The sequence below is a fragment of the Neomonachus schauinslandi genome, chromosome 5, assembly GCF_002201575.2.
Source record: "Neomonachus schauinslandi chromosome 5, ASM220157v2, whole genome shotgun sequence".
In the NCBI taxonomy this organism is placed as follows: Eukaryota; Metazoa; Chordata; class Mammalia; order Carnivora; family Phocidae; genus Neomonachus; species Neomonachus schauinslandi.
Window position 1 is genome coordinate 100,305,005 of NC_058407.1, and position 25,413 is coordinate 100,330,417.

Genomic DNA, 25,413 nt, shown 5'->3' on the forward strand with positions numbered 1-25,413 from the left:
GCGATGATGACTTTAGGCGTGTGTTCAGAGACGGTTTTAAAGGCAGTGGGAGCTTCAATGCAGGGCTGGGCACCATGAGGACGTCAGGCCTCGTGGGAAAAGTCTCCTCTTAGGGGTAATAACGCAAGCACACATAAAAGGTGAGGAAATCCCAAGTGTATTTAGGTGCCCCACGTGTTCTCTGAGCTTCGGCTACGAGAAACATGCATTTGTGGAATTGTGTGCTGTGTCTTGGGGAAGGGACAGGGAGCGGGGAGGATGTCCTTAGAACTTGATGTTGCTACCACATCCACGTCTATTTGTGAGAAAATAAAATGCTCAAGACTATTAGGATTCCAGTGGCACTAAGATGGCATTAGTCAGTGTGGCCAGCTTGGGAGCCTGTGAGGGAGGTGCCCTGAGGAAACTTCTAGGTGAGGCTTCCCTGGAGGACCGCGGGCTCTGACGTGCCGCCGTGGAGCGGGCTGAGCAGGGGAGGTTTCCACAGTGGACGTCTGGGGCTAGTCTGCGGAGCTGCTCCTGTGACCAACCTTGCGTGAGCGCCATGCTATTGTGGGCCTGGATATGGGGCAGGTGCGAGTCCAGGGAAGGACTGCGGTTCCTTTGACAGGAAACCCCTACGGGCAAACCAAACCAGCCAACACCTTTTGGGAACAGCTGTGAGACCAAAGCCTGGCGTCTTCGAGGAGCCAACAAGAGAGAGAATCACTTACTCTCTCAGGGCCCTTGGGAGAGGGGAGGGAGAAGCATCTGCCACAGCCAATGAAGTCAGGGCAGCTTCTGCAAGGGAAGGAGCCCAGAAAGCCACAGCTGCCCTGCTCCAGGGCTCTCTATTCTGAGACCTGGCTTCCAGCTTGGATAACGGAGGTCAAGGACCCATGGGCTGGGACAGCTGCTGCCATGGAATCGATGATGTTAAGGAAGTGAGGGGAGGCTTCTGCTGTGTCCTTGGGTGTTGAGGGCAGGGGAACCAGAGCCCTGCCACTGAGCAGGGATGCTGCAGTGTGGGCCTGGGGCCCACGGAGAGGGAAGGGGATGTGGAGAAAGCTGAGCCTCTCCTTCCTTCCAGATGTCAAAGCAGCTTGCTCAAATTGTCCATTTCATGAGAGGATACAGAGGTCCAGAGAGAGGTGGTGGGCCTAAGGTTATACCAAGTGCTGCGGGCAGAGGCGAGATTGGACCCTGACTCCCAGCCTAGTGCCCTTGCCACCACCTTGAGTAACATTTTCTAGCCCACCCTTAGAATCAGCACAGAGCGACTTTGTTTGCAGCACCAGCCCTCTGCTCACCTCAGCTTTCCCCAGTGACGCGGGACCCGGAGGGCACTCGGCTTCCCTTGCTCGGTGCCTTTCTTCTGACCATCTTACCACCACCTTATTGATTCAAACACGGCAGAAAAAGAAGTGTTTTAGTAACGGCTGAAAAATCTTCAGATGTGAGACGTGTTGTTAGCTTTTGTCTGCAAAATGCTAGTTTCTCTGTCCCAGAAGCACTTTAAGAAAGGCAGGCAGAGTTTGGGCTGACGTAGTGCAATAGGTCAGGCCTTCTGGGGTTTCCTCTCGACCGAGGAGTTCTTCAGCCTTCCAAACCCTCCTAGCAAGCCGTCTAACTGCTCTGGCTGTTGCACAGAAGGGGAAACAGCCTCCCCCAGCGGCCCCCACCCTCAACACCAACAAGCCCCTCATGGGCTGGGCCTCCGGGGGCCTCCTCATTCCTTTCTCCACCTTCTTGCCAAGGGCCACCACCCAAGCCAGCCGCTGGTAGGGCAGCGTGGGCCAAGGTGCCCTCTCCCGGCAATCCTGTCCCTCCAACCCCTGGCAGTGGACAACATGGCCTCACCTGGGCACCAGGGAGGATACTCGCTGACCCAAGTCAGCTCCCTGGCAGGGGCTATGTGAGCACAAACGCCGGGGTCCCTTGCCCTTCTTCATGCTCTGTCCTCATAGAAAGGCTGTATTTCCCGTTGTGGTCAGCATACCCATCTATGAGCTCATTTTCTCTTTCTCACTCTCTTAAGCGAACTGAGGTGCAGCAAAGTTAGGCATCTTGCCCAAGTCAGCCAACTAGTAAATTGCAGAACCAGGGGCTTCACTCCACTCCAGCTGTCTTACCTGTGAAGGAGGATGTCATCCACGTTAGGATAACAATAAGCAGTGTCTGAAAGCTCTGTGGCGGGTGGTACCCGAACACTCTCTCTGTGTGACCAGAGCTGCCTATAGCCCTTGGCACAGTCCTCAGCATATGGAAGATGAGCCATGATCTTCCCTCCAGAAGAGCGTTTTGAGCCTGGGTCTATGGGGTCTATAAAGCCTCTGGATGTGGAGGTAAAATTTGGCATGCATGCACTCTCTGGGAAGAGAGTTTTTTCAAAGGCGTTGGGAACCAGGAAAGGTTCTACAGGACGGCGGGCAGGCAGACCCTGGTTATTCGGCTGTCGAGAGAAAAAGGAAGAAACAAGGAAAGCTGGTTACCTGTCACTGATTGGGTTCTCTGGGAAGCAGAGTCTGAGTTGAGGGTGCTAAGTGTTTACTAGAGGATGTGCTTGGGATCATCACTCATGGAAGGGAAGGCAGGAACACAGCATGGGGCAAAGGGAGAAGTCCAAGTGATGGAGGTCCAACAGAAGCCTCAGCCAATCCCAGGTGGGCTCTTGTGAGAATGACCTATCAAACTTGCCCCACGTTGGGTAAAAATGGCTGAACCTTTATATCCCCACCTCAATAAGTGACTGGATTTGGATAGCCCCGGGAATGATGTGACTTTGGGCCAAGGAGCTCTCCGCAGCTGAAACCATCCCTGATGGGACTGATGGGGCTAACGGCAGAGGGCAGTCTTCAACACTGCCAGAGCAGGGCAACAAGTCATTTCTTGAAGGAGGGTCTGGGCGGTGCATCACTGAGCCCCCCTCAGTACCTCTGCCCTTGGGAAAGTAGGAGAGATTAAATGATGCCCATCCATCCACTCATCTAGCCATCTATCTTTTCATTTAACATTTATTAAACACGTCTTATAAGCCAGCCCACTGTGATAAGCACTGGTGATAAAAGGTGTACGTGGCATAGTCTAGTGGAGAGAGACACATCAATGAATAATTGGAACACAAAGTGGTCATTGCTGAAATAGAGGCAAGTGCCATTGGAGGGTGGGACCGACTCTTCCCAGGGGCAATGAGTGAGCCCTGAAAGAGCTGACGAGGCAGAGAAAGGAGGGGTGGGAGAGTAGGAGCATGAAGAGGAGAAGGCATTGCAAAGCAGAAGGAGGTCACGTGAGAGGCGTGGTGGTCTGAGAGCGCAAGGTAGATTTGGGGAGAGTTCCAGTGTGCCCGCGGTGGGTGGGTCACTTGGTGGAAATGTGGCTGGAAGGGAATGTTGGGGTGAGATCACCAGTGCTCCTGAGTCCACACCGGTGGACTTTATCTCAAGAGTATTGGGAAGTCACCGATGCGTTTTGGGCAAAGGATTGATATTAAAGTATCTACCTTTTAGGAAGTCAATTCTGATAGCAGGGATGATAGACAGGAGGGAGTTGTTACTGGAACACCAAGGGAGTCATATATATGCCATGCTCCACAGGCCCCTATCATCCCTCTGAGCACAAGTCAGCTTCTGACTTGATGTTCAGTTCCAACACACAGGTCATTCTGGTCTGGGCACATGTAGTATTCCTCTGAGCCACTACTTATACCCCTATTTCCCAAAGACTTTCATTTGCCAGGCTCATATCCTGTGTTCTCATGGGTGGAATAACCCCTGTGGCTGGCCTGGGTCTCTGTGTGTGTATTGGCCTAATGTCATGTGGGCACCACAAAAGCCTTCTCAGAACCTTCTTGTTTTGGTATCACCCACATTCTTTTTCTTCTTGAATGGGCATCCCAACCCAGGAAAGGTTTTTGTGACTAGCATCTCCTTCATGTCATCAGTGACCCTAAGTTTCTCCAGGCTAGTGGGCTGTCATTCAAGGAATCTGCTCCCACAGCTGAATAATGAACCCAAGATAGCTAAGATCACCGGGATCCCTCTCCCTTCTCTCCTTCCCTTCTCCTTACAAGAAGCTATGCAGGTCCCAGAGTGAATCCCATTCACGTGATTCCTGTCCAAGTACCAGGCTGCCTGAAATCTGACCCACCAGGGACAGCAGCTTCATGATGTAAGGTCAGCCCAGCCAACTCTGGACACTTAAGGCTCACAGCCTGTGTCTTGAGAAGAGTGATGTTCTGGGCACTGGAACAAGGGGCTTCCAGTTCCATATGAGACTAGGATTGAAGTAGATGGTCTCTAAGTTGAAGTAGATGGTCCTTCCAAGCTATGACAGCTAGGATGAATATTCTAAACTCTTTCCTTGGACCTTTTTTATAGATGGCGTACAAAGAGGGAAACAGAGGCTGGGAACAGTCTTTTGATGCTCAGCCATCACATAGAGGTTTTAAGTACTCAGGCCTCCATTGCTCCCTAAGTGACTAAAAGACAAATCCACACAAGGAACACTGGACAAATGTCTGCCTAGTGCATGCCCCATATTGTGGCTGGTACAGCCAAAGGGCCTGCCTGTAGGTGGTAAATATGTATGGATTCCTCAGAGGTCACGGATCCCATGATGTGGTGACCCCCAAGACCAAAGCCCTTCACTGTGCTGTTGCTCCAGTGGCTGGAGAACAAGGGTGGGAGGAAGCCTCAGGAAGCCAATTCACCCTCACTTCTCTCCCTAAAGATCCTAAGAGTTAGTCTGGAGGTCTGGGAAAGACCATGAGATATGATGGAAAAACCCTACTGTTTCGGTTTTGCGAAGGTTGAGGTAGGCTAAATGTTGAGAACCCCTGCCACATAGGAATTCTCCATGCCGTTTTTCCGGGGATTCCTTTGGGACTCCATGCTGTAGGTTTCCAGCTCAGAATACAGCCACTGTATTCTGCTGGAAACCACTTATCAAGGACTACTCTGTGCCAGGCAGAGTACTAAGTTCTTTGCAAGCTATATTTATTCCTCACAGCAACCTTGCAAAGGAGTTATTAAGATGCCCATTTTGGGGAAAGAGAGCCACAAAGAGGTTAGGTAACTTGTCCAAAGTCACATAGTAAGTAACAGAACCAGGATTCTAACCCAGGACTTCCTGACACCAAAGCCCCTGTTCTTTACCCTCTACTATATAACTTTAAACTTTGCCATATTGATGACAGCAGCTCTGGGTCTCCAATAGCCACCTTGTACCACACAAGTCTGTGAAGAAGTCTAAGGGGGGAAGGCAAGGACAAGGTCCCCTTTCTAATACTTTTCATCATATACTCGGGAGGGCCACAGTCTCGCAGTCCCTTTGCATAGAGGTGGGCAAAACCAGAGTTGGTTCTACCAGCCAGACAGTCTGGAGCCTTGGGGCTGGTGGGCTTTGGTGGACTGGCCTTGGCACTGGAATCCAAGCTCCCAGAATTCTAAGCTTAGGGATAAGTAAGCTCCCATCATATGGCAAGTAAGGAAATTGACTCAGAAGGAAGAACAAATTACCCAAGGCCACAGAGCTAGTTAGAAGCATTGTATGACAGTGTGTGTGTGTGTGTGTGTGTGTGTGTGTATACTCATGCATGCATGTGTATGTATGTGCTGGAGATGACAGTAAGGGGTCTCCTAATTCCCAGGTCCTATGAATGAGTTCAGGAGAAGGCCTTGGAGTCTGTCTATATCCAGAGGGGTGGACCACAAAGAAGGCTATTTTTTAAAATTTGTTTTGGTTTAACACAAGTAGTTTATTTGGGACAAGGGGACTCCAAGAAGTGCCAATGTAGGAGTGGGTGATGAAGAGAAGGAAGCCAATACACGTTCATTAATTATCAGGTCACTGCTTTGACTGCTGGGCATCTTTGGGAGATGGTGTGGAATGTGCCTTGGATTATTCCTCAAGGGACGAGGAAGCCGGGGTATTTATCTACCTGCATCCATTATCATTAGTTGAGTACTGCTATTCTGGTGCATCAACTCCCAAAACCTCTTCTCAGGCACACTACAGCAATAAAAGAAAGCAAAGTGCTATTTTTAAAGGTGTTTGTAGCCCCAAGTAGCCACCAGTTCTCTAAAGAGTCTGGAAAACCTTTTGGGGTGAAGAAGCTTGGGCATTAGTACCAAGGACAGTCTGTATAAGAGATGGATGAGACTGAATGGTGCCCCCTGGAGGCAGGTTGTGATAGGAAAGGGAAGGGCTATTTCTGTGGCCCTGCGGAAAAAATAGGTAAGTCCTATGACAAGAGTTGAAGTCAGGTCTTAAAAAGAACCTCTTGGTGATATCGGTGAAAAAGACATATCAGATGTCTAGAGCTCATTCAACTATACGACTTGATTAATGGCCATACAAGAAATGATGGAGCAAAGAAATATGCATAAAGAGGGTTTCCTTGGGGGAATTTGAGGCTCCTGTTGCTAGGGTCAGCCAAAGAGCCCTCCTTTACGGAGTCGATGAGGCTGAGGAGTACTGGGAGGAGAGCTGGAGATGGAGTGAAAGGATTCTTCACCCATCCTTGGTTATTCTAGTACCAGGGGCTCCAAAGTTGAGTGGAAGCCACAGGAAGAGATCTCTTCTCTGGCATGATTTGGGGCGCCTTACATGGAGGCAAAGCCTTAGAAGAAGAAAGCCCTAAGGTTGTCTGGCTCTCTGACCAGGGCCACCCCACCTCCTGAGCCCCTGCTCCTTATCTGTAAAAAAGGGAGATTGGAGGGCTGGAGTAGATGACCTCAGGGTCCCTTCCAGTCCTGATCTTCTATCTCTGTCTGCTGGAGGGGCCATCCCTATGGCCTTTGCACTCCCTGCAATTCATCCATCATCACGTATCAACTGAGCACTCACCATTTGCCCAGCATTAAGTGGGGAGCAGGGATAAAACAGAATATAGGCCCTGGCCTCCAGGGTGGGATAGATGAGGAAAATAAGAATTAACACTTACTGAGCACCTACTCTGTGCTAGGCAGTGTGCTAAACAGCTTACACATACTGACTCCTTTCCTCCTCACCATAACCTCATAAAATAGGTACTCGTACCTCCGCTATCAGATGAGAAAACCAGAGAGGGGCTCAGAGAAAAAGCAACTAAACTAAGCCACATCGTGGTAGAGCTTGGGTATGAGCCCATGGTGTAGCCACAATGCTTCTCCTCCTGTGAGATAGGAAGGGACTCTCTAAGCACAGCTCCTAGTGTGCTTGCAGATGAAGCAGTTACAGCTGGAGTCACTTGGAAAGGCTTCATGGACAGGTGGCTTCGTACTTGGCCTTGAGGGAGTGGCAGAACTTGGAGACTGGCCAGGGAGGGGAGAAACCTGAGTGTACTAATTCTCCAGGACAGGCTGGGTGTGGGGGCTCCAGCCAGCAGGTATTTTCCTAGAGTAGGGAGGTGGGTAGCAGCAATGACTCAGCCTGCTGGTGGCTTCATGGGAGGGCAGGAGGGGCCAGGAGAGGCCAGGAGCCAAAAACAGATGCTTCCCTAGACCCTGCAGGGCAAGCACCCTCCTCTTCACAGCCCTAGCCCCAGCCCCAAAGAGCTGGTGTCCACCCAGCCTGGAGGGGCTTTATGCCCAAGCCAAGCCTGCAAGGATCACTCCTTCCCCCACAGTCTCTGGGGCAGTGTAAAAGTGGAGCTGGTTCAGTGTAAATCAGCTTCTTTCCAGCTGCCTAAGCCACTGGTCAGGGAGCTTGATGACTGATAATGATGATCGTTAACACTTGTATATAGCAGGGACCATGAGCCAGGCACTGTTTTAAGAACTTTAACTAACTCAAGCCTTCCAACGTTCCTATGAGGTAGGTACTATTATTGTGCCCATTTTATAGATGGGGAAACAGAGGTACAATGAAGTAGCCTGTTCAGGTTCGCACAGCTAAGTCAGAGACCAGATTCCAACCCAGGCGTTCTACTCTTCCCCACTCGGCCATACTGCTTCTTCCCTCTGCCTGGGATTCCCTCCTCAAATGCAGGCTCTCCTCCTTGCCTGAAGCTCCCCCCTAGAGGCAATGGCAGGAGGCACCCCCACAAGCCCCCACTGCTAGAAAGGCCCATCATTGCCCCAAAGGCCAGGCCAGAGTGCCAGTCTCTCCTCACCCCCGCACCCACATGCACCCTGTCCCGCTCTCCCCCAACCGAGCACCGTTGCCTTTTGTTCACAGCGATGGCTCCTGCGCCCAGGCCGGTGGGGGCATGGAGGACTCCGTGGTGGCAGCGGCGGCGGTGGCAGCCGGCAGACCCAGTGCCCATGCCCTGAAGGCTCAAGCCCAGGAGCTGCAGGAGGAGGAGGAGCGGCCGGGGGCGGGGGGTGCCTCCCCGAGGGCTGGCTCCCACCGCGTGGCCTCCCCCGGCCGGCAGCAGCCTGCCCTGGCGACGGCGCTCTGCTCCCACGCCCCTAACGCCTCCGATTACGAACTCTCCCTTGACCTAAAGAATAAACAGGTACCCAGGGCCTCCAAGGGGGGTGGGGAGGGTGGAGAAGGGGCCTTGCCTTCGGGGGCTATCCAGGGATCTCCCCACTTGGGCCCACCTCTGCTGCAGGCACATTTCTTTTGCCACTAGTTCTCCCAAATGGAGCTGTCTTCTGCCCTTCCCTGTCGCCCAGTTTGTCAGGAACCAGCCTCTCCATGGCAGGGGTCACACCTTTGCAATGCCAGTCCCCGAGGCAGTGTGTTTAGGGCTCTGTTCCTCTTGCCATGTGCAGGAAGCCTAAATTGCCCCCCCCCCCCAGACCTTGAGGCAGGTGGCCCACTGTTCTCTAGGGAAGCCCCTACCTCCACCTGCTGCTCAGAAGAGATGGCCTCACTTACGTGCCCACACAAGGGGCAAGCCCCATGTGTAGGCACACATAGGTTCAAATGAGGTGCAGAGACAGTGGTCTCCTCCAAGGAGTTTGAGGATTCCCAAGATTAACCAAAGCTCCCTATTGGAGAACAAATCCTGTGTGTGTGTGTGTGTGTGTACTCATGTGCATATGCTTAGAGAAAGACATCATGACTAGATATTGCTAAGAAAGAGCATTGAACTTGGAGCCATAGACATAGGATCCAATCCTTGGTCTTGCTTTTAGTTAACTCTGTGACTTTGGGAATGCCAGTTAAGCACTCTGGGCACTGGTTTCTCCATCAGCAAAATTGGGAATTAGACCTTGAATCATCTCCAAGGTCTCTTCTAGCTTTACAGTGTGTAGGTTCTAAAGAACCATTCTTTAACTCAATGGGCAAAGTGAGTCTTGGGAAGGAAAGCTAGTAGAAAGATCACTAAGAATGCATCAGGCCAAACTCATTTCTTTCCTTCAGCATCAAGGCCAGCTGTAGGTGGAACATCTAGCTGTCTGTAAAGTATTTAACAAAATCTCCCATGATCTATATGTGGACAAGATAGGAAGTAGATTAGATGACAGTCCAGTCAAGTGGGTTGCTTTCAAACAGAATTCTCAAAAAAACATTGATTTTTTCCCATCAATGCCAATTCCTGGGGAGTTGAGTGGTACGCTGTCCTTGGTCCTGTTCTGTTCAACCATTTCTGACAAGGCACTAATTTCTGATGACACAAAGCTGAAAGGGGACAGCCAATACCTTGGTGATAGAATCCAAGACTTTGTAAAAATCTTATCCGGACATAAAGATTTAAATGAAAAAGTCTAAATGAAATAGGGAAAAACATCTAAAGTTCTCTTAGCTTTGAAAAGCCACAGCATTAGTATAAGATGGGCAGGCTTGGCCTTGGGAGAAAGACCTTAGGGCTTCAGTCGATTGTAAGCTCAAGAGGAGTCAATAACCAGTAAAGCAGCTGCCAAAGTGAGTCCAGCAGCCTTCACAGAAGGGTAGATAAAACCCCCCGGATAAGGGAGCAGCCGGCTAGAGCCCCACACTGGTTCCTGGTCAGGGCCCGCTGGAGCCTGTCCTTGATTCTTGGGGCTTCATTTAAGAAGCAAGTAAGAATGCCAAGGATTCCAAGGTTCTCCTAAGAAGGAAAAAAGGATTGGCTGGAGTCATGTGGAGAAACTGTAGACATGAAAACAAGTTTTAAATATGGAAGAGCTGACATGTGAAAAAGGAATTAGATATATTTTCTATCATTCCAGGCAAAAATAGTGGTACTAACGTATGAGAGCTACAGGAAAGGAAGCTTTTAGCGCAATTAACAATTAGAGCTGTTAAAAATATAGAATGCCCTGCTTGTGAGGTAGTGAGTTTGTGTTACCGGGAATGCCCAGGCAGGGACTGGCAGAGAGTCCATCTGGAACACTACAGTGTGATGTGGGTGGTCAGTTGGCCCAGAGAAGAAGTCTTCTCAATTCCACATGACTATGCTCCTTGAGGACAGAGACCATCTCTTATCCATCTTTGTACCAGTCCCCCAGCATCTAGCAGAGTGTCTTGGACATAGTAAGAGCTCACCGAATGAATAATTTTTGAATAACTATGATATGCAAAGCAACAAGAGACTGAGGTAATAAGAGAAAAATGGTCCCTACTTGCCCCCCAAAGAGAGTGCAGTTCAATTTAAGGAGGGAGGGAAACCCGTGCTTCAGCTCGGGCAGGAGAATTAGTTTAATTCTGAGTGATGGTGGCATATGGAGAGTTGTACAGGGTTCTGATGGGTGTCATGAACCTTTTTATAGTGGACATCATTCTGATAGATGGGTCTACAGGTTGGGCCAGCAGGAGTGGGGTGGGCAAGGTGAGGATTGGTAGAGGGTGTGACAGGGGTCTTCTTGCTGAGTGAACCCAGCCCCAGGGAACAGCCCACCTCCCCTGGCTCCAGTATCTCTCTGGGCCAAGCATAGGTTGGGGACGGGAGGAAGAGGGTAAAAAGTGAGGGGTTAGAGAAAAATGATTAAAAATATGGCACACATTTATAAGAGACTGAGCTCAATTCCTGTCTCTTCTGCAAATGAACTGTGTGAGCTCGGGCAAGCTGCTTAACTTCTCTGGGCCTCCTTTGCCTCCTATCTCTTTAGGGCTCTTCCCCCTGCCCTACCGCTAACGTTCCTGCTCCCTTCCTCACTTGGCACTTGACCTCAATTACTCCTTCTCTTACTTTGGGACAGAATTGTGGTTCTCCTTCCTCCTCTTGGCGGCTTTCCCTGCTCTTCCAAGGTTGTGTTGGATGCCCCTTCTCCATGATCACCTAGCACCCAGCCTTTCCCAGTCATAGCCCTTCAGCCCTATATCCTTATCCCCTGTTGACTGGATTCCTCCTTGAAGTCAGGGCACATGACTTATTATTCATCATTATATCCCCAGTGCCTGACACAGTGCCTGGCATGAAGAAGATGCTCGAGGATGAAAAGGGGAAAATAGTAAGTGAGCTGAAGAGGGAAAAGTGCATGAAGCCTGGAGCAAGGACCTGACTCGGCTTTAGGTTTCTTTGAGATCTAGGATTTAGTATTCTGATTCTGTCAGTCCCACCAGTTGCACAAATCCTGTAGCACTTGGACTGGAAGGATCTTGGATGATCATTATCTCCCTAGTCCACTAACCTGCCAGACTTTCTGCTCCACCAGCCAGTCCAGAATCCCAGGCAATTTCTATGGCATGGCTTCTCTCCCTCTCCTCCACATCTGCTCCATCCCCAAACCCCACTGATGCTAACTCTTAACTATTTCCCAAATCCCCACCTTCTCCTGCCAACCCCACTGCCCCCACCCCAGGATAGGACCATCATCTCTTGCCTGAGCCCCTAGGGAATCCCCCCAAATTCCCCTACTTGGAGTTGTGCTTCTTCCAACCTGATCTCCACCTTGCCACTGAGTCCTCTTGAAAGAGAGCACATCTGATCATGGTATTTTGCTGTCTGAAAGCCTTGCATGGCTCCTCACCGTATGTAAGACAAAGACTTCTCCAGGTTCTTCTACCACCAGACATAACCCTGTCTCCTGCCCCGCTCCATGTGGGGTTCCAGCCATTCCCATTTGCCTTGCTCCAGATCTCTGCGCTATCGTTTGCCTCTGGGCCTTGACAGATTTTATTTCCTCTGCTGGGAATACTCCCCACCTGTCCCTCCATCACACTTCACCTGGGAGAGCTCTGTGCGTGCTCCACATCTCAGCTCAGTATCCCCGAGCCTGGGTGTGTGCTTTCACGGAGTGCCCCACCGCTGACTCTATGGCACCTGAGAGCTGTCCCACTCATAAGGGCAAGGACTATGTCCTTCTCAGGGCTGTCACGGAGTTGTGCAGATTGTGCACAGAACACCTTCATAGTCTGTGTGAGGAGTGAGCACTTGTTAGAGTTATGTGTTAGATGATATGCTGTTCTTGCCCACCTTTGCTTCCCCACACCCAGCACAGTCCCTGGAGCCTAGGACATGCTCCATATTGGAGGAACACATGAGTGAAAGAACAAACAAATGAACGAACAAATAAATGAATGAGTCTGCCCCTGGGCAGCCCCCACGGCCTCTCCCCACACTCACACAGTGGGGAGGTCCTCGGGTCCAGCTTCTCCTGTCCACCATTTCCTCTGCCCTCAGCTCTGTCACTTCACCTCACAGTGGTCCTTGGGGCTACAGCCTAGGGGGACAAAGAGCATGCAGGTCCTTTTGGGGGGTGCTTTAGGAAAGTGGTGTGGCGAGGATACATAGGGCACCCGAGTGATTTCCAAATTCATCCAGGCTCTCGAGGGAGTTTGTATCCTGTTCTGTGCCACCACTGATGAGCAGCCCGTTGGGGGTGCTCCAAATGGCACGGCTCTCTGTGCCGTCCAAGCCAGGGGGCCACACGGCTATGGTCAGTAGCATCCAGGCCTTGCCCCCTCCACACCAGTTCTGGGTGGAAGTCATGTTCTCTTTTTGGACAGCAGCCCCTTCTACAACCGATCTCCGCTACCCGAGCCTCAGGGTCTAGCCTCACCCGGGGGTACCTCTCAAGGGGAAAAGTGGTGGTTATGTTTCCAACTCTCTGGCCTCAGTTTCCTCATTGGTGAAACGAGGGGTTGTACCAGAGTATCTAAGGCTCCTTCCTCCTCCGAAGGGGAGAGTGCCACCACCGCACTGGACGGCACCAGAGGGCCAGCCTACAGAGGATGATGGTGCAGGCAACGCTCATCAGGGATAGTCCTTCTGTCCACTTGCATCCAATTCAGGGAACAATATTGCACAGCTGCTATGTGCAAGACCTGGGCCACCACATTACAAAAGATACAGTCCCAGGCCTCAGCTGGTGGGTGCTGACGTGTAACTGGTACTAGCTAGCACTAACAGTCTTAACTCTGTGCCGGACAAGGTGCTAAGCGTTTCCTATGCACTATCTCCCCAGATCTGCATGTTATCCCGGTGAGCTAGGGACTACTGCTATCCCCATTTTAGGAATGAGGGGACTGAGGCTTAAGCATATCAAGTAACTGACACAAGGACACATCCCTAGGTGTGCATCCGTGGTGCAGCCAAGACCGGGACTCCACAGTCCTTGATTTTACCCAGAGTCTTCCAGTCTCCTCATTGCAGCGAAGGGGTAGGTTCCAAGGAAGTGGTGCACGGGGCTCTGTGGGAGCACTGGAGACAGCAAGAAACCCAACCTGGAGTTCAAAGCAGGCTCCCCACAGCAGCTGCTCTACCTGAGACAGTCTCTGTGACCTAGGAGTAGCTGAGTCATTAGTAGCTCCCACCCCTAGCTGGCTGGAGTCAGGAGAGGTTCCCAAGAGCAGCCCTGCTCCTAGGCAGGCCTCAGTGCCCTGCTGTGTCGAGCGCTTTCTGTAGTTTGGACAGCGGGCAGGGAGGTGGGCACACAGGGAAGACGCAGGAGTCACAGCCTGCGCGGTGCAGGCCAGCTTCCCCCGGGGGCCGCCCTTAACATCTCTGAGCTCCTCTCACCGCGCCCCCTCCACCGCCCCCAGCCCCAGACTGTCTGCTCCTAAGCCTCACGTAAGCCTTCCCTTGCCAAGTTCTGCAGGCTCATTCCATGTAATGCTTTAACATTCTCAGCTGGGAAATCTTGGATCAGAGGAAATCCTTGCTCACACGTGAAAGCCACCCCCCACCCCAGCCTGGCTGCCTCATTCCTCAGCACTGCAGCCCCCCAGCTAGTTGCTCTCCCTCTCCACCCCACCGACTTAGCGGCCATCTCTCTGCAGCCCTCCTCAGGCTCAACTGCTGCAACAACCTGAAAAGAGGGAGCATGTTCTAATTAACACTGAGAGGCTCATTAGACACACAGAGCCCCCCGAGCCCCCCTCCACTGCTTCTTCTGGCAGAAGCTGAGAGATTGCTCTCTTGGGAGGAGGCGAGGCTACAATTACCCATGATTCATGGCGTTTAGAGAGAAGTGAGCTGAGCTGCTCTTAGGCCGGTGGGCCCAGAGACCCCTCCCTCCCTGGGGCCACCCCCCACCCTCATATCCATCTCTCTTAGCTCTCTGATCTGGCCCTGGTTAAGAAAAGAAGAGGGTTAGGGTGGTAGGGAAGGCCTGGCTGGGTAGACAGAGCTGACCTGGGACCCTGCCAAGTTCCTGAGCCCTGGTTGGGGGGCAGGGGTAGTGGGGGGCAAGGGGAGGATGCAGCATTTGACTCCAAGCCCAGCTCCAGAAGAGAGCCTAGGTCTTTCTTTATTTCCCCTGGGACATAAGACAGAGTTCAGTTTAGCTCATGTCCGCAAACACTGATTAAGCCCCAGCCATGGCTCTGGCTCGACGCTGGGCACCAGGAATGTAGAGACATAATACCATCCTGCCTGTAAGGTACAGTCCGTGGGAATATAGAGAGCATTGAGGGTGGGCTGCAAGGGATGAGAAAGAAAGAGTGGGGGAGAGTGCAGGCTGGGGTTGCAGTAGGCACAAGGCTGGAATAGATGGGAGACGGTTGTGTTAAATGCACTGGAACAAATGGAGAAGATCCAACAACTGAATTCAAATACCAGAGTGAGCAGTTGTTCCTTGCCAGGCTCTGTGCTAGGTGCTGGGCAGGGATCAGAGGCCTCGAATAACGTATGCCCTGCTGGAGTCGGGGTTGGTGGGGTGGAGAGAAGGAAGGATAGGTTAGATAGGTATCACAAAGATTAGCGGAGAGAATTGAGTGTCAAAGAGAAGTAAGAAACCACATTCTCCATGGGCACCTGAAACCGGGAGCTCCCAGTCTGGTTGGGGGACTGAGAAGGCTTCACGGAGGAAGCACATTTGAGGCAGGTCTTGAAGAAAGGAGAACATCGCAGGCTGAGGGACAAGGCTGAGCAAATACTCAGGGCAGGAAAGCCTAGGGTGGGCTGGGGGAAGAGCAGGAGTCGAGCCAGTGTATACACAGGCTTGGTGTAGTAGTAGAAGATGGGAGGGAGGCTGAGGCCAGATTGCTCAGGGTCGGAAGGCCAGCAGGAAATATTTATACTTATTTTGGGCGATGCTCTCAAGCAACGGAAGGCCTGTGTTCACATCTGCTCTTCAAGAGCCTTGATCAGGGTAATGTAGGGTGGATGGTAGGTGTGAGAAAGCAGGGAGGCAGTGGGGAGGCTGCCAGAGTGGTCCAAGTGGGGGGCCAAAGACAGCCCCACATGGCAACGGTCTGGTCAGGATGATGTAAAAGGTAATAGGGGTGGAGGTACGTGGAATAAAGGCTTTGAGGCCGACAAATGCCGAGGCTGGGATGTAGGAGAACCCACGGACAAATGCAAGTTTCCCAGCCTGGAGAGCATAGCAGCCACGGCTCTGTGGGCAAATAAAGAGGTCATTGAGAACTGGTTTAGGGAGGTGGGGAAAGACAGTGGCTTTGTAGAGGTGAACAGAGGGATCCATGGGCTGTTGGAAACGCAAGTCTAGGATCAAGCCTGGGAATGGAAATTTGAGAGTCATTCACATAATCATCATTGTTATCATCCAATAACTACCACTTACTGTATACCTGTTATGTGCCAAGTGCCATATGAAACCATTCAGTTCTCATAACAAGCTACAGAGTGAGCAGGATTAGTTTCATTTAACAGATAAGAAAGCCGAGAGTCAGAGATATTAGGAAACTTGCCCAAGGTCAACCAGCAGGGAAGAAGCAGATCTGGGCCTGAGTATCTCCCCTAAGGCTTGTTCATCAGTCCCTTAAAGTAGAGTGAAGTTATGATAAGGGACAAGGTTCTCACTCAAGAGGCGAGAAAACACTAGCCTGCAGGACAACTGTAGCTTCCCTCTTAATTAGCTGTTAATTATCAGTTACCAGAGGCTACTGAAATGACGTCCAACATAGAAGTAACGGAATGCCCGGAAGTGCATAGGAAAATAATTCAAATGTGTCCGCAGAGTGGAAGATGGTCTGCATGGGACTTGTAACTGGCATGCTTAGGGGTTTTGTGGTCAGAATATAGGATTAAAGAGCTGTATGGAAGCAAGCAAACCAAGGTAGACTGGGTCATGAGAGCTGAGGACAGAGTTTCAAGATGATAAAAATACCAAGAGCTGTGGAAAAGAGGGAGAAGGATGGTGGAGGCTGGACCATCAGGTTTCATGATTAAAGGTCTCTGGTGACCTTCCTGAGAGTCATTTTAGAAGACTGGTGTGAGCAGGAGGCAGAGCCTGGGGAGTCAGGGCATACAGGGCTGGGTCAGCAATTCGGCATTTTTTCATGGAAGGAGGCAGAGGGTGTAGACTAGTCTTCCAAGAGGTTTGGTGGAAAATAGAAAGAAAGAGATTGGGTTAGTGCTCCAGAGTGGGGAAGTCAAGAGGAGTTATGTTTTAGCCTGAGGAGATCTCTGAGGGTCTGTAGGCAGGTGGAAAGGGGCCAGTGACACTGTAGAGTTTGGAAATGCAAGTGAAATGCATCAGTTCCAGGAGAAGAATGTTATGGATTAGGTAAGGGAGGTTTTTGAGAGTCTCAAAGATAACTTTGCAATTAATTCTTTAATGTATTCAGTAAATATTCATTGAAGGCCTACTGTGTGCTGGGCGCTCTCTAAGCATTGGGGATAAAGAAGTGAACATGGCAAAGTCCCTGCCTTCATGGGGCTTACAATCTAGCGGAGGATTTGATGGAAGAGATTCAAGATATTTAAAATACAGTTTTCTTCTCTGCTTGGGTCATATTGGGACACTGATGGTAGAAGTCTCCTAGGCTTAGCTCAGCCAGCCTTCTGCCTCCAGGTAGAGCGATACCGTGCCAGGGGGGTGGACATCTTTCCCATTCTGGAAACATTTCAGGCAATAGGATTTCATATCTTCCCTCTGTTGCCAATAGCATCTCATAACCTGAAGAGAATGCTCTTGGGCCTAAGGTTTCCCACCAGGTAAGAAAGAAATATGAATTTCTGCTTGGTGTCCATTTCTCCTGGTACTCAAGGAGGGGTCACAGGGACACAGAAATTGACGGAAGGAGGCAGTTAAGTCGTCAGCTCCCCTCACTCCGTACACTTCCTCTTGGAGGGCTCTCCTGCCTAGTCAAGGCCAATCCCCATTCCAGACCTCAGGGAGCCTGCCAGAGTTCTGTGGGGACACTGAGCTACAGTGGTCTCTCCCCTCTGACCTGATTTCTGTGAAAGCAACAACAAAATGCCTGAGATATCAGAAATATCTGTGTTTCTCTGGAGATCCTGGGTACATGATAAAACCCCGTAGGTATGGGAGGCAGAATTCTGATGGCCCCAGATTCCGGCCCCCTGGTGTGCACATCCTGTATAATCCCCTTCTGTGGGAAGTGCCATGGACTAGAGGGCCTAATAGGGTATCACTCCTCTGATTAGGTTACTACTCAGTTGACCTTGAGTGAATCCGAAGGAAAATCACCTTGGGTTGCTTGACCTAATCAGGTAAACCCTTTAAAAGAAGGTGAAGCCTCAGAGTCCTGTTGGCCTCAAAGGGCCAAGCTACCATGTGGCAGAGAAGGGCAGGCGGTTGTAACTGAGGGCCTCAGCCTTAGAATCTCAAGAAACGGAACTCTTCCAACAACAATGAGCTTGAAGGAGGATGCTGAACCTTGTGTGAGATTGTGGTGTCAGCTGACACCTTGATTTCCTCCAGGTGAGATCCTAAGCAGAGAAGCCAGTGGAGCAGTGCCCAGACTGACCTACAGAGCTATGAGAACATAAGTGGGTGTTGTTTTAAGTGGCTAAGCTTGTGGTAATTTGTTATGCACCAGTAGATAACTGATACACTTGGTATGGTACAGGATGCCTTATTGGCCACTCAAACCTTAATAAGATTAAGTTTCCCAGCTATCTTCAGAGAGGACAGCCGGACTGGGGAAGACAGACAGCATAAGGCCACTAGGTTTGGGGATGGGAAGGACCCTGAATAGTGAGATAGAAGAGCTAAAGATAGGATTGAGGTTATCCTGTTTTACCCAGGATCGTCCCTGGGTGTTGGGGTTGTGTCTGTGAGGTTTCCTGGGCTAGAAGGGTGCCCCTGCTAGTCCGGGGGTGGCGGGCACCCACAGGGAAGAAACCAAGGGGATCGCTGAGCTTGTGAGAGGCAGTCACTCCAGCTGCCGTGGCCAGTGAGCCAACATGGGTAAACGTTATTTGTCACTCCCATCTCAGGGGGAAAGTCTCTCTGGTCCTTTCCTATGAGGTTTTGATAAGGGAGAAAGAGTGAGAGCATCGCCACGTGAGGGGGAGAAACGACCATAGCAGGAGGACAGAGCTGGGAGGAGGTGACTAAGGGCCTTGAAGACACACCGGCCCCTTCTCACAAGTTTTCCTGGGTTGACACTGCCCACATGAGGTAGCACGCCCCCACCAGCCCCACCAAGCCCTGCCCTGATTGTACAGCTCCCATTGTTGAGAACAGAGGTGGCCCAAATTATGGAGCGTGGTAGCCTGGAGGGATTCCCACTCTTGAAACACCCGCCCACCCACTCTTCTGTCCTCCATCCATCTTTTTATTAAATTCACATTTATTTTTTTTTAAGATTTTATTTATTTATTTGACAGAGACACAGCGAGAGAGGAAACACAAGCAGGGGCCAAGGGAGAGGGAGAAGCAGGCTTCCCGCGGAGCAGGGAGCCCAATGTGGGGCTCGATCCCAGGATCCAGGGATCATGACCTGAGCCGAAGGCAGACACTTAACGACTGAGCCACTCAGGCACCCCTAAATTCACATTTACTGAGCATCTACTACGAGCCAGCCCTTGGGCTGGGTACCGGGAACACGTTGTTGATCAAACCCCAATCCCAACCCTTTTGATGATCCCAGGGTCAGGAATTTCTGCAATGCAGTGATGAGGAAGAAAGGTGAACAGGAGTAGCAGTAATTTTTTTGGTAGCACTTCTGTTTAATTTTTAATTTGTTATTATTTTAAATGTACACACAAGTAGAAAGAAGAGTGTAGTAAACTTCCAGATAACCACCACCCAGTTCCAACAATTTTTGTTAATATTATTTCATCTACAGTTCCACTTTTTTTTGATGGAGTATTTTAATACAAATTCTAGATACTGGGTATTTCACTCGTAAGTACTTCCATACAGCTCTCTGATATGAACGTTTTAAAATAACCACCGCAGCAGCAGTATCTGACCACCAAATGCACCACCCTGACCCCTTTCCCACCAAAGCCAGTCCTACATCCTACACCTCTAAGAGTCTTGACAAGGATCTGGTATCTCAGGCCGTGACATGCTAGAGTTTCAGACTTTGGCCCTTCAGTACCCCCCAGCTGTGTATTCCTGGGCCCTGACAAAGCTTAGCTGGTGACCCCCGCCCCAGGCCTCACTGCGCTCTTCCTCCTCTCTGTTCTTGTCGCAGATTGAAATGCTAGAACACAAGTACGGGGGCCACCTCGTGTCCCGGCGCGCAGCTTGCACCATCCAAACCGCCTTCCGCCAGTACCAGCTCAGCAAGAACTTTGAGAAGATCCGCAACTCGCTCTTGGAGAGCCGCCTGCCGCGGCGGATCTCCCTGCGCAAAGTCCGGGCGCCCATGGCCGAGAGCCTGGCGGCCGAGAAGGCGCTCATGGAGGGCTACGGCCTCATGGGGCTGCCGCTGGTGCGCTCGCCCTCCCTGCCGCCCGCCTTCGCGGGCACGCTCACCGAGCTGGAGGACTCCTTCACCGAGCAGGTGCAGTCCCTGGCCAAGTCCATCGACGACGCCCTCAGCACCTGGAGCCTCAAGACCATGTGCTCCCTGCAGGAGAGCGGCGCTTACCAGCTCCACCAGGCCCTGCACGCGGGCGCGGGACCACCGGGCCTGGAGGCCGAGATGCGGGAGCTCGACAGTGCTCGTCCCGCGCCTGGGGAAGCGGTCGCCGAGGCCGCCGGCCTGCCCCAGGGCCACAGCAGCACCCTCATGATGGCTTTCCGGGACGTCACCGTGCAGATCGCCAACCAGAACATCTCCGTGTCCTCCGCCGCGGCTCTGTCGGTGGCCAACTGTCTGGGCGCGCAGACCGCCCAGGCCCCGGCCGAGCCCGCGGCGGGCAAAGCCGAGCAGGGCGAGGCCCCCGCGCAGGAGCCCTCGGCTGCCGCAAGCCCTGCTCGGGGGGACGCGCCCGCCGAGAACACGGGCGCAGAGGCCGGAGCCAGCGGGGCCTTGAGCGCCCACTCGCCTGGGGCCGCCGCGGCGGTGGCGGAGGGGGCGGAGGGGGCGGAGGGGGCCGCGGCGGCGGAGGAGACCGGGGAGGTGGGGCAAGGCACCGAGGCTGAGGCCGAGGCGGGGGACAACTCAGAGCAGCTGAGCAGCAGCAGCACGTCCACCAAGTCCGCCAAGTCGGGCTCGGAAGTGTCGGCCTCAGCCTCCAAGGAGGCCCTGCAGGCCGTGATCCTGAGCCTGCCGCGTTACCACTGCGAGAACCCGGCCAGCTGCAAGTCGCCCACGCTGTCCACCGACACTCTGCGCAAACGGCTCTACCGCATCGGCCTCAACCTGTTCAACATGTGAGTAAGCACTGGCTGCGAAGCTCCGGGCAGTCCTGGGAAGATCGGTGGGAAGGGGGCGGGGCGCAGCGATTACAGGGGAGCAGGGGGCCGGCTAATTTCCCACATCATCCCAGCGCCCTCCAGGGTGACATTGGTGCCGCACCTGCTCCTCCAGATGCGGTGTAGGGATGCACATTTTATTTTTAATTGTGACAAATTTATGTTCAGGATTAGGGACAACACAACACATCAAGCCCATGCTTTCACCGCTATTCCTGCTTAAGACGAAGCTAGGGCTTGAAAAGCGAGAGAATCGAAAAGAAAATGCAATATTAAGTAAAAGACAGTACAGGTCGTATGCGGACTGAGCAGAAATCATCCAGGGAGGACACGAAGTTAGGGAAACAGCATCATCTCTATGGGATGATGTCAAGGAGAGAGAGCAAGGAGAAAATGAGGAAAGGCAAGGGAGGGTCTGGGTGGGGGAGAAAGAAGAGACCGAGCATAAGGAATACAGGTAAAAGGCAGGAGAGGGATGGGGATAAAAGGGCGAGACAAGGAAGCCTAGGTGGCGCAGAAAGAGAACAGGAGAATGAAAGCAGAAAAACAAACAAGTGCTGGAGTTCAGAGTCCCCCAGCCAGAGCCCCAGCCAGAACTGTCCTTGCAGCTAGAATGTAGACAACTGGGGGCCAGCAGGATACGCACGCCCCTCCCATGGAAATCTCATCTCCACCCTCCATTCACCCCTCCCTTCAGAGCCCTGAGCCAGAAAATTGAACATCTCTCCCACCCACGTGTCCGTTCATTTATTCACTCAACTGTTATTTATTAAATGCCAGGCGCGTTGACCACAAAGATGAATAGGGCACATGCCCTGATCTCAAGCTTATATTCCAGGGGCTGATAGCTACTGTTCTCGGCTCACCTTACATAAAACATCTGCAAACTTCCTAACAATATCTAGAGATGGCCTTATTATGCCATTTTACAGAAAAGCAGCAGGCTCACACAAGGAAGGTGAGTTGCAACTCAAAACTCACGCAGATAGTAGGATCCCTCAAGACAGTGGTGCTCAAACTCTCTGTAGCGAAGGACCACTTTGGGTTTTTACCCGATAGGTTGTGGGCTGATACTTTTGTGAAATGCAATAAAAATGAATTGCTAGAAAAACAATCACATGCTTGGTTATCCTGAAAATGTCAAAGTGATATAAAAAGTTCTAAATGTTTGCCCTCTATTTCATAGCTTAGTACTTAGCTTCTCCTGAACCAGTAAGATACAGTTCAGGGAACAGCATGGATTTGCAGGCCATACTGTGAACACATTTGCCTAAAGACACAGCACCCACACCCACACCCAAACGTAGAGATGCAAGCGTGAGAGAGTAAATGGTGGAGAACAGGAATCTTGAGTCCACTATGGACAGTGTGGTAGGAGAGCTCACCGCTGCTCCCCAGTCTCATCCTCCCTCCCAATTCCAGGGTGGGTGCTGTGTATAGACAACAGAATACAGACAGGGAGGAAGGGCCTTCATGGCAGGCCTCACGGCCCTCAGGGAAGACAGAAAGGAACCTCTCCACCTGCTCTGGAATTCAGACCTCCCCCAACTCCTTCCTTCCCCATGCTATCTTCACTCCTATGTATGTGTTGGGGTGGGGGTTGTTCAGGAAGATGAGGCTCCTGGGAGAAGCGCTTGGCATGGGGAGCCCGTCTGCAGTGGAAGGAATCCTGGCATTTCGGAGGCATTCTTCCCAGAAACTTCCAGGCACTTCTATGGGTTCCATGGGCTGGAAGAAAGGGAAGAAAGAAGTCATGGATAGCTGTGGCTCACTCTCTACTCCTCCCCACCTCCGCTCCCACCCCTAGAAACCCAGACAAAGGCATCCAGTTCCTGATCTCTCGAGGCTTCATCCCTGACACCCCCATTGGAGTGGCCCACTTCCTGCTCCAGCGCAAGGGTCTCAGCCGGCAGATGATCGGGGAGTTCCTGGGCAACAGCAAGAAGCAGTTCAACCGCGACGTGCTGGAGTGAGTGCCCCTCTCCCCACCCACGGCCCAGGGTCCCATAGGACACAGGGAAGGGAGCAGGACCCCTGAAGTCTTGGCCCATCACTGTATCTTGACCAGCCTCTGTTTCCCCCTCCTAAGTCCTGCAGACATTTACTGAGCGCACTCTGGGCAGGATCCCATTGAAGGCACCGGGGGTATAGAAATGGTCAAAGGAGACAAAAGGCCTCCCTCCCTGCTTACCCTCTGGGGCAAGAGAGTGAGCCTGGAAAAGAAGAGGACTATGTCTGCACTGGGGCCATCTCTGCCTGGTGAACAGGACCTCAGCCCACCCTGTTGCTGCCATCTGCCCAGCCCCTGAGCCCCCACAGGCTGGCTTGCGCCCCACATGGGCTCAGTTTCATATTGGTGGAGGCAAACATGAGTCAGAAAAAAGGAGTTAGACTGAGGGTTTTTAGAGCAAGAAAATACTATGATTCCCTAAAGATACATTTACCACCAAGATCAACAGATGGGGGCAGGATGAGGGGCCTGCCTTCGCCAGCGCTCAGCTCTGTTCGTGTGGAGGCGTGGGCAGGTGACCCCCTCTTCACTCACCAGCCTCGAGCCGCCGGGCACAGGGGGGCATCCTTGGGGCCTTGGAGCCACCTCTCCCCTGGCAGAGAGAGGGTGAGGCCCCATGAAGTCTGCTCCAAACCCCCTTCTTGAAGGCCGCCCCACCTCTCTCTCCACTTTCTTCTTGGGAGGTCAGCAAAAGTGTTTCTTGGGCATTCTGAGAGAACCTCTCCCTTTCGTACTTGCTCTTGGGGCAGCAAGGGCCTGCTATAGGGGGGCAGGGGGCTCCTGCCCAAGAGTTTGGGAGCATGGGACTCATGCAGCCTGACTGGCAAGGTTGTCACGTGCCTGGAGTGGGTGCTCAGAGACCTGGCTTCTGTTTACGCAGCAGTCTTGGTGCTGTGTCTTTGGACAAGTCTCTGCCCTTGGGGCCTGCGCTTCCACGCCTGTGGACTGCAGGGGCTGGATTATGAGGGGTAGACCAGTGGTCCTCTGGAATCCCTGTCACGTTCCTAAATTCACAAGCAGTTGTCTAACTGAGTCAGAAGAGCAGGGGGGCTTGGACGCATCTGAGGGACCTTGAAATGCCCCTTAGTTGACAGAACCCAGTTCCCCCCTTTTGGACAATCAGGACCCCCCTCCCCAAACTAGTGCTTAAGATGCTCTGAGTGCCTCACAGAGGAAAGTGAACTGATAAGTGTGCTTCCTTCCCCCTCCTTTCTTCTCCCTCTCCCTCGGCCTCCCCTTTCTCCTCAGCACCACCCCTGCCGGGTAGGGTGCCCTAAGAGGATGCCCTGAGGAAATGATAGAAAGAGGAGAAAGATCAAGCTTTCTCTATCTCCTTCTGCACCCCGACTTCCCTCCATCTGGCTCATCTCTCTGGCCTTTTCGTTTGCTTTTGTCCCCGTTCTACTCCTCCGTCTCCGTCTCCGTAGGAGGGTGAGTGGGGGCGCTGTGCCTCCTCACTTCCTTCTCCCCAGCTCCCCGGCTCCCTGCGCCCCTGGGGGACCCTGCCTTGTCTCTCTGCTCTGGGGGCTGCCTGCTTCACTCACAGGCCCTGACTGACTATCGTCTCTTCTGCCCTCCCCAGTCCCCGTGTGGCCTGGCCCTGAACTTCTGACCCGCTAGGCCCGCAGGGACCTGGCGCGCTGGGAACACAGGGCTTGCCGCCAGCCCGGTGGTGCCAGTGCCGAGCAGCACGATGCAAACTAACTGCCGTCCTCCCCGGGGAGACTGAGTGTGTGGGCTGAGACAGGGAGGGGCGCTGGCTGGGGACCGGGCTGGCAGCTGAGGCGGGGAGCAGGCTAGGGATGAGGGGCAGCGTGCTGGCAAGAGAGAGCTGTGCCTGAGAGGGCCCGCTCGGAACCCTGGCTCTGCTCGTCTGGTGCTGGGAGGCCTCCTCCAGGCCTCAGTTTCCTCACTTGGAAAGCGAGAGGGTAGGGCTGTGCCATCTCCAGGGTCCCTTCAACTCCTGTGAATCTATCATCTTACCCATTCCTCGGTGTCTCTGTAGCACACTGGGATGGTGCAGTTTGCCCTAAACATCAAGGCCATGCTTTGTCATGCCACCGGGGCATCCCGGAGCAGCGCGCGCGCTCCAGAGCAGTGAGCTCACCATTCCTTCCACAAACATGGAGTGCCTGCTCTGGGCTGGGAACGGCGCTGCGCTGGGCATGGGTGCCAATGCGGGATGGGGGCAGGGAGGAGTAGGCGTGGCTCGTGGCCTCAGGGGAATTTACTGACCCGGGTGAGCGGAGGAGTGTGGAAAGCGAGACAAGGGGCCAAGGAACCTCCCTCAGGCCTTGGGGTGTCAGGAGAGTGGAGTGCAGAGCTGAGCCCCCATCTACCCCATGGGCGCCTGGACCCCTTGTGGTTTATTGCGCGGCGTGCAGGCCCTGGGCGCCGAGGCCCCAGCACACCTAGCCTCTGCACGGAACAGAAGGGGCTCCTCTTGTTTCTCCTCCACAGAAAGGAGCCCTCTTCACCCAAGTCTGCGTGGCCTCCTGCCTGGCTTGTCTCCCGTGGGCTGCCAGCAGGAGATGGAGAGCCGGGAAGGGGCAGGCACTCACAGGGGAGCTGGACGCTGGCGTTCCGGGGGGGGGGGGGGGGGGG

At 52.7% G+C, this 25,413-nt stretch overlaps 1 protein-coding gene across 2 annotated transcripts in view; it reads left to right on the forward strand.

The window, feature by feature from the left end:
- IQSEC3 (IQ motif and Sec7 domain ArfGEF 3) overlaps positions 1-25,413 on the forward strand; it is a 102,275-nt gene that overhangs the window by 44,730 nt on the left and 32,132 nt on the right. The window contains exons 3-5 of one of the 2 annotated variants that reach the window (XM_021690660.2): positions 8,137-8,416; positions 19,630-20,756; positions 22,606-22,767. In XM_021690660.2, the coding sequence (XP_021546335.1) occupies positions 8,137-8,416; positions 19,630-20,756; positions 22,606-22,767 (1,569 nt within the window). Of the gene's footprint in view, positions 1-8,136; positions 8,417-19,629; positions 20,757-22,605; positions 22,768-25,413 lie in introns of those variants that run through there. The other variant, XM_021690661.2, reaches the window with a different exon arrangement.